The sequence below is a fragment of the Cnephaeus nilssonii genome (genome assembly GCF_951640355.1).
Source record: "Cnephaeus nilssonii genome assembly, chromosome: 4".
Classification (NCBI taxonomy): domain Eukaryota; kingdom Metazoa; phylum Chordata; class Mammalia; order Chiroptera; family Vespertilionidae; genus Cnephaeus; species Cnephaeus nilssonii.
Window position 1 is genome coordinate 57,579,113 of NC_137075.1, and position 14,341 is coordinate 57,593,453.

At 43.6% G+C, this 14,341-nt stretch overlaps 1 protein-coding gene across 10 annotated transcripts in view; it reads left to right on the forward strand.

The window, feature by feature from the left end:
• Positions 1 to 14,341, forward strand: part of TCF12 (transcription factor 12) — a 374,687-nt gene that overhangs the window by 141,623 nt on the left and 218,723 nt on the right. For 3 of the 10 annotated variants that reach the window (XM_079767782.1, XM_079767773.1, XM_079767783.1), the window contains exon 3: positions 10,888 to 10,949. The exons of the other annotated variants lie outside the window; for them this stretch is intronic. In XM_079767782.1, the coding sequence (XP_079623908.1) occupies positions 10,902 to 10,949 (48 nt within the window). In that variant the 5' untranslated portion in view covers positions 10,888 to 10,901. The remainder of the gene's footprint in view (positions 1 to 10,887; positions 10,950 to 14,341) is intronic. 10 annotated transcript variants of the gene reach the window in all.

Consider the following 14,341-nt stretch of genomic DNA (forward strand, 5'->3'; position numbering starts at 1 on the left):
TCAGCCCTCCGGTGGTTCTGGATGGTGTCTGCTCTGCTCTCCCGTCGTAGTCTCAAAATTGTTGTGGTAGGCAGCAATCAGGCTTCTGCCCTATGCCTCCATCATGGTCCTTGTTTGTATAGTTAAGTCTTGATTGTTGTTGGTGTCACTGGGAGGAATTGTCCTCCAGGCCAATTGGTCGTGCGGACCCTCTGTGTCTATAAAGGAAGAGTTGCTGTGCGGGAGACACGTTTATTTGCCGGGTCTTGGTGCAGCAAGGCTTTGGCGCTCACTGCGTCTGCCTCTTGAATGTGTCCCTTATGGTAGTGGTTGAAATCTGGTGTCATCTCACACCGACCACTAGATGCCTTCGTTTCTGGGTCTCCAATGGAGTGTAGGTCAGCTACTGCCTGTGGCCCCTCAGCATGAATTACAGCATCACTTATATTCGTGACCTGTTTCGGTGTCTTCCCCTTTTGGCTGCCTCCCTATCGCTCAGCTTCCCCAATCTCCCTAGGTGGTCGCTCTTGATACCCCCCTTTGTGGGCTGAGTGCAAAGTCTTGGTGTTGTTAAGCCTTGATTGCTGTTGGTACACTGGGAGGATGTGACCTCCAGTCCAATTGGCTGTGAGGATCAGCTGTGTCTATGCCGGGAGACAGCCCCATTCAACTAGACTTGCAAAATTGTAAAAGCCTCTGTGTTCAGCTTGGATGGGGCGGAGTTACAGGGCGGAGCCTACCGCCTTGGCTTCCCGTCAGCCCCGCCCTATGAGGTTCCTGTGTCTCAGTGTCCCTCCGTACTCCCAGCAAACACCTCTGAGAGAAAAGCGCCCTGGAGTTTCGCGCGCTGCCAAACAGTCTAGTCTCTCCCCCAATGAATCTGGATTCCCAGATTCTCGCCCAGAACTGGGTTTCCGTGTAGTCAGAATTGGGGCTCACCGCAGTCTGGCGCTTTTGTCTCCTTCCCTCCAGGGCGACTCAGCGGCACAGTCAGCAGCCCATCCTCCGCGCACAATCCCCTGCGCGCCTCCGGTGCTCTGCTCTTCGCCGCCTCTCTGCACCTCTGCCCCACAGCCCAGCTTTCCCCAGTATGAGCCTGGCTTCCCCGGGTCTTTCCCGGAACTGGGGTTCAGTGCAGTTGGAACTGGGGGTTCAGCACAGTCCGGAGCCCTTGTCTCCCTCCCACTAGGGCAATCCAGCGGCACAGGCAACAGACCCTCCTCTGCGCACATTCCCGTGCGCGGCTCCGGCGCAGCTCCTCTGTGTCTCTGTCCCACAGCCCAGACTCCCCCAGCATGAGCCCGGCTTCCCAGGGTTTCGCCGGGAAATGGGGTTCAGTGCAGTTGGAGCTGGGGTTCAGCACAATCTGGCGCTTTTATCTCCTTCCCGCCAGAGAACGCCAGCCAGGCCGTCAGCCGCCCCTTCCTCTCCGGCTCCGTCTTCCCCGCACGCGCGCGGGCTCGTGTCTCCGCCCGTGTCTCCATACCTCAAGCTTTTACGGCTTCCCTGATTTTCCTTGTGGTTTTCTTTTTCCTTCTAATTGTGCGCATTTCAGTCAGCCAGCTTTCCTGTGGTTCTGGATGATGTCCGTTTTGATTTTTAGTTGTGTTTTTGAAATTGTTGTGCCCGGCTGTAGGTTAGGTGTTTAACCTATGCCGCCATCTTGGTTTTCCAACCAGAAGTCCTGAAATGCCACTTTCACTCTTCATTTATTTTTTTGAGTGTATATTGTGTGTAGTGAGAAGTTAAATTTTTTTTATAGTGAACTAATTTTCTATTTTAAAAATAAGATTAATCTCTAGATATTCCCAGTCTGCCATACAGATATATAGCTATACATCTTTATCTATATATATATCTATATATCTATATCTATACCTATCTATCTCTATCTATCTATCTATCTATCTATCTATCTATCTATATCTATATTCCTACCTGTCTACTGAAAGGTCAGATAAATAAGTGATTTAATGCTAACTCTTTTTAAGTTTTTTTCCCATTGAAATCCACTCTTTCACTAACTTTTCTCCTATGCCAGTCATGATTTTGAGCCTAAAATGATTTAGTGGGCTAGTTAAGAAGTTATGTTTTATTTATAGTTTCAAACCATTTATTTTTACCCTGAGCTCTTCTCACCAGCGTAGACATTTGTGGGTGTCTTTGAAACTTTCCATGGAAGTTATTTATAGGAAAATTATCAACTTTTGGAGTTTTATTATTAAACATCATTCACTATCTTGACCATTTTTTTCCATAAGGTAAAGATGGATATAATTTTGTAAATAAGAATCTCCGTTAACCAAAGTACATCATTCTCCTGAGTATTTTAGTGTGTTGAGTTTCTTAAAATTCAGAAATAAGTATTGATGTTGGCTAAAAACTACTTTGACACATTTTATTGAAAGTATTAACAAGTCAATTTAAACTTTAATGAAATTATATGAATGAAATTTCTTTAGATGTTATCATATCTACACTAATAAAAGAGAAACATGCTAATTGACCATCACTCCGCTACGCCCACCAGCCAATCAGGAGTGAGTATGCAAATTAACCAACAAAGATGGCAGTGGCCGCGGAGCTCGAGCGAGCAGGAGGCTTGGGTTGCCCCCGGCAATGGAGGAAGCCAAGCTTCCTGCCCACCCTGGCCGGCCCTGGCCTCCGCTCAAGGCTACAGAGTTTCAATTATAGAAGATAAATAAATCCCAGATACCTGCTTCCAGCCGGCCCTGGCCTCCGCTCAAGGAGGCGCTGAAAAAAAAAATAGAAAGAAAGGAGGGGCTGGGAGCCTGGATCACCGGGGGGGCATGGCAAGCCTGAAAACAGCCCTCAGCCCCTCACCCAGGCTGGCCACACCCCCATGGGGTGAGGGTCCCCACTGGGGGGCTTGACCAGCCTGCCAACAGCTATCAGACCCTCACCCAGGCTGGCCAGGCACCCCAGTGGGGACCCCCCACCCTGAAGGGGGTGTGGCCAGCTTGAAAACAGCCCTCAGCCCCTCACCCAGCTGGCCACACCCCCCCAGTGGGAACCCTCACCCATGGGGGCATGGCCGGCCTGCAAACCACCACAGGCCCCTCGCCCAGGTCGCCCCATGCCCCAAGGGAACCCCCACCCTGATCCAGCACACCCTTCAGGGCAAACCAGCTGTCCCCCACCCATGCACCAGGCCTCTATCTATACTACTAAAAGGGTAATATGCTAATTAGACTGAGAGACCTTCCAGAAGACCTTCCGGATGTTCTTCTGGACAAAGCCATGGTGGCGGGGCCGAGGTAGAGGTGGTTAGAGGCCAAGAGGGGAGGGCAGTTATGGGTGATCAGGCCAGGATGGGATGGCAGTTGTGGGTGATCAGGCTGTTGGGGGGCGGGGCTGTTGGGGGTAAGCAGACCAGCAGGGGGGCCAGTTGGGGGCAAGCAGGCCGTCAGTGTGGGTCTGTTGGAAGTGATCAGGACAGCGGGGGGGGGGGGGGATAGTTTGGAGAGAGGAGGCCAGTAGGGGGGCATTTGGGGTCGAGCAGGCCAGTGGGGAGGGGAGGTGGGGGTGAGCAGGCCAGCAGGGGGGGGCAGTTGGGGGTGAGCAGGCTGGCAGGGGGGCATTTGGGGGTGAGCAGGCCAGTGGAGGGGGCAGTTGGGGGCGAGCAGGCCGGCAGGCAGAGTGGTTAGGGGAAATCAGGCAGGCAAACGGTTAGGAGCCAGCATCCCGGATTGCCAGAGGGATGTCCGACTGCCCATTTAGGCCTGATCCCTGTAAACCGGCAGTAGGACATCCTTCAAGGGATCCCAGATTGGAGAGGGTGCAGGCCGGGCTGAGGGAATTTCATGCACTGGGCCTCTAGTTGTATAAATAAAACATTTCTATCATAGCAAATTGAACCATTTAAAAAATAACTTTACATTAATAATAGAAAAAATTTATTCCTATCTAATAAAAGAGTAATATGCAAATTGACAATCACTCCAAGACACAAGATGGCCACCCCCATGTGGTCAAAGATGTCTGCCCCGCCCTAGCCAGTTTGGCTCACTGGATAGAGCGTCAGACTGGGGACTGAAGGGTCCCAGGTTCGATTCCGGTCAAGGGCATGTACCTTGGTTGCTGGCACATCCCCAGTGGGGGGGGTGCAGGAGACAGCTGATCGATGTTTCTCTGTCATCAGTGTTTCTAATCCTCTATCCCTCCCCCTTCCTCTGTGTAAAAAAATCAATAAAATATATATTTAAAAAAAAAAGATGTCTGCCCCCATGTGGACACAAGATGGCCGCCACAAGATGGCTTTTAGGGGAGGGCAGTTGTGGGCAGTTAGGGGTGACCAGGCCAGCACAGTTGGGCAGTTTGGGGTGACCAGGTTGGCAGATGAGGGCAGTTGTTGGGGACCATGCCAGCAAGGGAGGGGAGTTGGGAGGGTCCCAAGCCTGCAGGGGAGGGCAGTTGGGGGGAACCATGCCTGCAGGGGAGGGCAGTTGTGGGCGATCAGGCAACCAGGGAGGGCAGTTAGGGGTGACCGGGCCGGCAGAGAAGGGCAGTTGGGGGATACTAGGCCAGCAGGGGAGGGCGGTTGTGGGTGACCAGGCCTGCAGGGGAGGGCAGTTCGGGGGGACCAGGTCTGCAGGGGAGGGCAGTTGGGGGGGCAGGCCTGCAGGGGAGGGCAGTTAGGGGTGATCAGGCCAGCAGGGGAGGGCAGTTAGAGATGACCGGGCTAGCAGGGGAGGGCAGTTGGGGGGAACCATGCCTGCAGGGGAGGGCAGTTGGGGGCGACCAATCCTGCAGGGGAGGACTGTTAGGGGCGACCAGATTGACAGGGGAGAGCAGTTAGGGGTAACCAGGCCGGCTAGGGAGGGCAGTTAGGGGCAATCGGGCCGGCTGGGGAGCAGTTAGGTGTCGATCAGGCTGGCAGAGGAGTGGTTAGGGGGTGATCAGGCTGGCAGGCAGAAGCGGTTAGGGGCAATCAGGCAGAGGCAGGTGAGCGGTTGGGAGCCAGCAGTCCTGAATTGTGAGAGGAATGCCTGACCGGACATCCCTCAAGAGGTCCCAGATTGGAGAGGGTGCAGTCTGGGCTGAGGGACACCCCCCACCCCCGTGCATGAATTTTGTGCACCAGGCCTCTAGTTTTGTAATATTTGAAAACACTTTACACAATAGAAGTAAAGAGGCCACAATAGAAGATACTTTAACACACGTGAATAAACTCAAAATGGATAAAAGACTTAAATGTGAGTCATGAAACCATAAAAATCCTACAAGAAAATGTGGGCAGCAAATTAGCAGACATCTCATGTAGCAGAATTTTCACCAATACATTACCTAGAGTAAGAGAAACAAAGGAAATAATAAACAAATGGGACTACATCAAACTAAAAAGGTACTGCACAGCAAAAGAAACCAGCATCAAATGAAAAGGGAACCCACTGTATAGGAGAACATTTGCTAATGATATATCTGATAAGGGTTTAATTTTCAAATAAATAAAGTACTCATACAACTCAACAAAAGGGAGACAAACAATCCAATTAAAAAATGACAGAGGACCTAAACAGATACTTCTTGAAAGAGGACATACAGATGGACAATAGACATGAAAAAATGCCCAAAGTCACTAATCATCAGAGAGATACAAATTAAAACAACAATGAGGTACCACCTTACACCTACCAGAAAGGCTGTCATCAATAGATCAACAAACAACAAGTGCTGGCGAGGATGTGGAGGAAAAAGAAACCCTAGTACACTGCTTGTGAGAATGCGGACAGTACTGCCACTATGGAAAACAGTATGGAATTAACTCAAAAAAAATTAAAAATGGAACTGCTGTTTGACTTAGTGATCCCACTTCTAGGAATATATACTGAGAATCCTGAAACACCAATCAGAAAGAATGTATGCACCCCTATGTTCATAACAGCATTATTTACAATAGCCAAGATCTGGAAACAACCCAAGTGCCCATCAGTAGATGAGTGTATAAAAAAGCTGTGGTACATTTACACCATGGAATACTATGCAGCTGTAAAAAAAGGATATCTTAACCTTTGAGACAGCATGAAGGGACCTCAAGGGTATTATGCTAAGTGAAATAAGCCAGTCAGAGACAAATAAGTATCACATGATCTCACTTATATATGGAATGTAATGAACAAAACAAACGATGAACAAACTAGAGCCAGAAGCATAGAAGCATGGAACAGACTGACAAATTTCAGTGGGAAGCGGGGGGAAAGAGGGAGCAAGAAGAGATTAGCCAAAGAATTTATATGTATACTAGAGGCCCAGTGCACGAATTCATGCACGGTGGGGTCCCTCTGGGTGACCTGCAGGATTGGGCCGAAACCCGCAGTCCAAGGCTGCCTGCAGCTCCTACCTGCTGCTCCTGCTCACCCTGGCCTCACTGTGCCTTCTACGGGCTCGCGCCCAATCAGTCCTGATCAGGAGAGGCTTGTGTTGCAGCAACAGTGCTCACCAGCCGTGAGTCCTGCGTCTGGTGCCCTCCCAAGGGGAGTGTCCTGCGGGTTCTGGCTGAAACTGGCTCTCTGACATCCCCTGTGGGTACCGGATTGCAAGAGGGCACAGGCCAGGCTGAGGGACCCCACCGGTGCACGATCAGGCTGGGGAGGGGCCGCCTGAGGGATCCAGGGCGTGTCCAGCCTATCTCGCTCAGTCCTGATCAGCCGGACCCCAGCAGCAAGCTAACCTACCTGTTGGAGTATCTGCCCCCTCGTGGTCAGTGCACGTCATAGTGACTAGTCGACTGGTCTACTGTCTGCTCCCTGGTGGTCAGTGCACGTCATAGCAAGTGGTTGAGGAGCATAAGCATATCATTAGCATATTACGTTTTGATTGGTTGTTCGGTTGTTCTGCCATTCGGTCTATTTGCATATTACCCTTTTATTGTATAGGATATGCATAACCTATGGACACAGACGATAGTGCAGTAGGCCTGGAGATGGGAGAGGGGTGGGATACAGGGTTCGAATGGCGGAAAAGGGGGGACATATGTAATACTTTGAACAGTAGAGATAAATAAAAAAGGAATTATAAAACATATGCTACTAATTCACATGGATTCAGAGGTGCTGTTCTTCTTCTCTACCCCCACTCAAAACTATAAGGAAAAAAGAATTTTGTGTAGTACTATAAATCCATATTTGGCACATGGGCTCTTATTAATACTGTATTTTACTATGTATTTTACTGTGTAAGCTTGGCTACACAAAATCATATAGGTTGAAGTTTTTATTTAACAGCTTTTCAAAGGGAATGTTCTCATCATTGTGTTAGTCTTATACCCGTTTTCTCAGAAGTAGGAAACGTCACTCCAGCAGGGCTTCTGTCTGCTGTATCTGCCTGATCCACCAGAAAAGTAACTTGACAATGTACAAGTAATATGGTTGAATTTCTGGTTATCAGAACTACCCACAGCACATCATTCAGTGCAGAATTTTGGTTAGGGCACTCAGAAATAAAAAACTATATCTAATGGTATAGAAGAAATGGCTAGCATTCTTAGGAAATGTGGAGATGAGACAGAACATGCTTGAGACATTCAGCATAGTACTTGTGGCATGTACCTCAGACCTCCCTACTTTAGAGTCCTGGTTTCTGTGTTATTAAACTATAGCTCACCTCTGTAGAACAAAGACACACTTATGAACAGATAAAAAATCATTGTGATGTGACTAGCACTGTTAATTTCAGAAATATGTGAAAGTGGTGATCGAGATCAAAGCACCAGAGATTGAAAGGAACAGTTAAAATCTCAATTAAGACATGTCCAAAAGGTATATTTAAAGAGTTTGTCCTGCCTCTTCCTCATTTTTTATCATTTCCTGAAAACATGTTTCCTACATTTGTCATTGTATCAGACATGAAGGCCTGAGAATATCATGATTTTTCTTAATAACTATAGTGTTCATGGTTTATTCCAGTTTCAGATTTCTTTTCCTCTTTAGAAGGCCATCTCATCTTGGTTTTCCTGCCTCCTAGCTCTGTTACACAACCTAGACCAAGCTCAAAGTACTGAAGTACCATTTGGGTTTGCACCCTGTGCTAAGGTAGAATTTTTCATTTCTCACTTTAAAAAGTAGGGAAGTTCACTGGTAGGTCACTACTAATAGATATTATATTTATAGGTACCAGGAGTAGGCATTTTAATCATGAGTATTTTTCAGGTTATATATAATCTATTATGGCAGTTATTTTGGGAAAGAAGTAACATTCAGTTGAATAAGGTTTGAGTGCTTATTTTTTCTAATTGCTAAATTTCCACCATTTTCCACCCCCCGCCCCCCTTATCTTTATACTATGGTTTGTAGAATGAAACAGTCATGTCCATGTTGCTCTTCCTCCAGTCTCCATTTTGCAGTATTATAGAGTTTTTAAGATTAGAAGGTATATTAGTTATTTATATCCAGTGCTTTTATTTCATAGATGAGGAAACTACGACTTAATGAGTTTGAGATTTTACTAGTTTGTGATGTGTGCTTTTGATACAAACTACCCATGAGATTTGTCTGGATTTCTCAACTCGAAGAACTGTCTTAAATTTTCTGCCATATACTAAAGGAATGAGAGAAGAGATAGGAGAAAGGTGAAAGAGAAGAGGATCTGTAATTGATATCCCAAAAGAGAACATGGGACAGGATATGGTAAAAATAAATTTGCTTAGTAAGTATAGTGAATTGGGAGGCAGAATAGCTTAGAATTTAAGAGCCTGAATATTGAAGTCAGGCTGTTGGGGTTCTATTTCTGGACTTCTACTTTCTAGCTCTGTGACCCTGGGCATGTTTTTTCTCTTTACCTTAAACTCATCCCCCTTCCCTTTTTTTCATTGATAAAAGGGTGCTGGCTACTAATAATAACTTACTAAGTTCCATACTTAGGCCTATTAGTGGAGGAGAGGAAAAGTAGTTATGTGGTGATGAGTTGTCTTTAAAATACTTGTTTTAGCTGCTGTATATGACTCAGCACAGAATAATTGTAGGGACTTTTTATTAAGGGATAAACAGTAGGTACATTTAGAGGTCTTTCATTTTAATACATACTATTCTGTCTCGGTGACAGGATATGAGGGTTTGGTTTATTTAAAAAAGCAACCAGCAGTGGTCATTTTTCAGACCAGTTGTCAGGAATACACATGGATGGCAGCTTGATAAACCAGGTCAGGTAGAAAATAAAAATATGAGGGTACAAGGATTTAAGAGTTGCTCTAGCCTCCTAAGACTCATACAGAAATCCATAGATCAGGTATTTGGGATAAGGAAAACCAAAATAATAAAAAAAATCAGCTAGAGTAAACATAAGCTTTCAGCTTTTATGAAAATTAAAATGAATTCATAAGGTTACCTTATCTGGCTGAGTTTAGTATTATATCTCTAGGACTCTAGGACTCCTAAACCATTTCTACCAGATGTGGCTAAAGGAATATCTCTCCATTTTTAGCAGGTATTTAGCATCTTTTCATTCATGTGGAAGGATAGACTAGGAGCCACTCCATAGTTTGACAAATAGCGAGCTGGAGATGGGATAATAAAGCCTTAGTTCCCCTCATATGCTATCTGTAAAAATACACCGAGGTCATTTTGATCCCAGGAAGGGTTGGACTGGCTTGAATTTTGGGAGAACCTGGCATGTAGTTCATTTACATTTTAAGGTAGAGGCCTTCGGAATGAATATCTAAGGGTGGAGAGGACCTGTGGTTTTCTTCTTCCAGCAGAGCACAGTGGGAACCACCATTGTAAATAAGGATAATAAGGTTGTCTGCCTGCTTTTAAGTAGCTTGAGGCTTACTGTGGTCCTAAGTTTTAATTTGCTGATATTTTAAAATCACTCAATTTCTTAAATGTAAAACATGAATAAATATATATTTTAGAGTTCAGGAATTATGGTTAGAAATACAAGTCATATTTGCCTAAAGAATTAAATCAATTATAAAACTTTAACTCTTTTAAGGTAGCAAATAATTAATTATAAAATTAATCTTATTGGTAAACATGGGATTACAGGAGAGGGAGAGATTACATTGGGTGGTCAGGAAAGACTTAATAGAAGAGGAAGTATTTGAGTAGTATATTATAGGACAGATAGCATTTGTATGAATAAAGTTAAAATGAAGATAACTTTCTGGAAATGTGGAATGATGGAACCACAAGTACAAATGCTTCCAAATCACGAAGTTCAGTAAATAGTAAATCATCTTGCTTTGTAGGTAAATAGTGTGGTAAGGCAGGTAACCTTTCTGTAGAAGAAATATAGTCTATCTTTGGGAAGTAGAGAGCCAGTTAAAATTAGACTTTTATATAGGTCATGACACAAAGTGCTTTATAAAGATCAATATGTTGAGGTATGAAGGATGGAACCAATGTAAAAGGGTGACAAGAAATAAGATGATCTGGTAAGATGTTACTACATCTGGCCCACTTGTGATGATATAAAATTTGGATTAGGATGGATAGATTAAGATCACAAAGTAATGGAAAGAAGAGAGATGTCACAAAGGGGGGAAAAAAAACTGGCACACTTGGTGACTAGGGGAGATACAAAATCATAGAGACTTACTGCCCCCAGAGTAATGACTCCCGAACTAAACTTCATGTGTTTTATTTAGGCTTTGACAAGTTAGCTGTGGTTGTGTTATACAACTACTAGATTATCTGATTTTGATGGTTTTCCTTATAAATGGGAAAATCTAGCTGTGTTAATAAAAATTAAATAAAATAATTTTTACTTCCTAACCCCCATTAGCATTGATGGGTACTAAAGTTTAGTGTTAACTCTCCTTTAGAGTAGATTGTTTATGGTTTGCTTTTTTTATTTTGAAGAAGAAAATGGTGTAGGTTCTAGGAGTTCAAATGCAATAATTAGAAAGGAGATACAGATTTTGAAATAGTATTTTATGCCTCTTGATCTCAGGTACAAAACACGAGATGAAGCAGTTAAATAGCAAAGCAAGACAAGAGGGACAGAGAATTAAAGTAAGTGTTTTCTATATATTGCATCTATGTTCCCATTAATCTCTGTTTTGTTATATAACTGCTCCTTCTGAATGTGAAGAAAACTATGGGTAAGAAAAGGGTGTATTTTAAAGTTAGGGTTAAATAAACCCACGAGAGAAATGGTTATTACAATTGGTTGCATTCAAAACAACACCTGACTATATATTGTAATCTTAATATTCTTGGGTAACAAAATAATTGGGTTAAAAATGATATACGCTCCTTCAAATCACATACCTATCAGATTGTCGGTGGTTCCATTTTAAGCCAGTCAAACCTATTTTTTCAGTCTAGCCATTCTAGGTACAACGCCAGTTGAGATGCTCTAATATAGATTTTCTGGAAAGAGCCTTTCTCACCTCACTGTGAGTTTCACTTGTATGCCTATGAGATAGCATGTTTATCAGGATTGATCTTTGCAAGTCTCTCTTTTTTTCTTCTCATTGTTTAGTCTTTAAAGTTAACAAGTAGAAGTCAAAACATATTAATCTTTTAAAATCGCTCTTGTGTCCCTTTTTGTAATTGTTGAGGTCCTAGTTTCTGATGGCTTTTTAATTATTTCCTATAAACTTAGGAAATAATTGAGGATGGAGTCTGGCTGAATACATTTTTAGGCCTGTTTAGCCTATTTTTATTAATAACAATAATCATAACCAGCATTTGTCATAATATAGTTTAAGACCTCTCATGTGATGCCTATTCTGAGTTTCATACCAGCTCACCAAGAAGTCATTTTAAAAATCCTAAACATTTCCCCCCTTTATTTTATTATTTTATTTTATTTTTCTATCACCATTTATCCCACATATACCCTCTTCCACTTCTACCCACTCCCCTACTGCCTCCCACCCCGTAGTCACTACACTGTTATTCCTGTCCATGAGTTCTTTCTCTTTTATTTCTTTTTCTGCAAACCTATCCCTACCACAGTACCCCCCACCAGAGTTGTCTACTTACTCTCTATGAGTCTGTCCCTATTTTGCTTATTTGTTCAGTTCATTAGATTCTGCATACGAATGAAATCATCTACTTTTCTTTCTCTGACTGGCTTATTTCACTTAGCATAACAGGTCGATCCATGCAGTCACAAAGGGTGAAATTTTCTTCCTGTTGCAGCTGAGTAGTATTCCATTGTGTAAATGTACCATGGCTATTTTATATCTCTTCTACTGATGGACATGGGTTGCTTCCACGTGTTGGCTATTCTAAATAATGCTGCAATGAACATAGGGGTACATATATTCTTTCGAGTTAGTATTTCAGGTTTCTTCAGATAAATTCCCAGAAGTGAAATTGCTGGGTCATAGGGCAGTTCCATTTTTAATTTTTTCATATGTATATTAGAAATCTGTATGTCCTCTTTGGAGAAGTGTCTGTTTAGGTCTTTTGCCCATTTTTAAATTGGATTGTTTGTTTTTGGTGTTGAGTTTTATAAGCTCTTTATAAATTTTGGATTTTAACCTCTTATCAGATGTATTGGTGAATATGCTCTCCCATTCAGTAGGTTGTCTTTTCATTTTGTTGATAGTTTTCTTTGCTGTGCAGAAACTTTTGAGTTTAATATAGTCCCATTTGTTTATTTTTTTCTTTTGTTTCCCTTGCCTGAGGAGATGTATAAAATAAATATTGCTTTGAGAATGTCCAAGATTTTACTAGCCTTTGTTTTCTTCTAGGAAAACACCTGTACATTTTAGAAGTCAAGGAAATTTAGGCTCAGAGAATGTAGAAAACTTACCAGATATTAAATATCTAAAACTAATATGACTCTAAATTACTGTTTCTTTCTATCATATTACATTTGCTGAAGTATAAAAGAGACCCCTTGATATTTCTACTTATCAAGGACTTTAAAGATAGATACTCTAGAAGTTGTAACATGATGGGGCTATCTTTATTTCTTATAAAAATGTTCACTTTTATATGTAAAAAAAAAAAATAAAGCCATGGAAAAATCAGGTAAGTTTGCTTCTTGGTTTTACCAATATATTTGACCTTGGAAAAGATAAAATACTTAATCTGAGTTCAGTTTTCTCATCTGCAAAGAGATTGATCTCATAAAAATGTATAAGAATTAAATAGAGGAAGTTTTATAAAATATGTAGTGTAATATCTGGAGTTTATTAAGTAGTGAATAAGAGTTTCTCTTTTTACATCCAGTTTTATGAAAGGTATACAGATCCCTTCTGATGCAAAACCATGTTAGGAGTTTTATAATCTTGGATGCTCCTTACGGAGGAAGCTGGAGTATGTCCAGAACAAAATGGGGACCTATTCTAGTTTTTAAATACTCACCAGTAGGTTCTATAAATCAGAAAAAGAAAATTATGTTTACAAATTTGAAACTGTTGGAAAAGTTTACTATCTCACAGATTTTGGGATTTGGAGATTATTGTGGGAAAAAGTATGTAGCCCAGATTCTTAGGAATGTAAATTCAAAAAGAAGAGGCTTTAGTTTCTCAAAAAATTTGTAAAGGATATCTACATCACAGGGTAGTTAGGAGACCTAAATGAGATTGATTATGTGGTCAGACATAGCATAATCAATTAATTTTAGTTCCTTTTGTGATATATTTTTGTTGTCATTTATTCTAACACTAGAAGCCCGGTGCACGAAATTCGTGCACGACGGGGGGTTGTCCCTCAGCCCAGCCTGTACCCTCTCCAATTTGGGACATCCCTCTCACAATCCAGGACTGCTGGCTCCCAACTGCTTGCCTGCCTGCCTTCCTGATTGCCCCTAACCGCTTCTGCCTGCCAGCCTGATCACCCCCTAACCACTCCGCTGCCAGCCTGGTTGATGCTTAACTGCTCCCCTGCCAGCCTGTTTGCCCCCAACTTCCCTCCTCTGCCGTCCTGGTCACCCCTAACTGCCCTCTCCTGCAGGGTTGATCACCTCCAACTGCCCTCCCTTGCAAGCCTGGTCCCTCTCAACTGCCCTCCCTTGCAGGCCTGGTCCCTCACAACTGCCCTCCTTGCAGGCCGGGTGCCTCCCAACTGCCCTCTCCTGCTGGCCATCTTGTAGTGGCCATCTTGTGTCCACATGGGGGCAGGATCTTTGACCACATGGGGGCAGCTATATTGTGTGTTGCAGTGATGATCAATCTGTATATTACTCTTTTATTAGATAGGATAGAGGCCTGGTGCACGGGTGGGGGCCAGCTGGTTTGCCCTGAAGGGTGTCCCGGGTCAGGGTGGGGTTTCCTTGGGGCGTGGGGCGGCCTGAGCGAGGGGCCTGTGGTGGTTTGCAGGCCGGCCACGCCCCCTGGCAACCCAAGCAGAGACCCTGGTATCTGGAATTTATTTTCCTTCTACAATTGAAACTTTGTAGCCTGGAGCAGAGCCAAGCCTGCTGCTCCCTCCGGGGCGGCAGC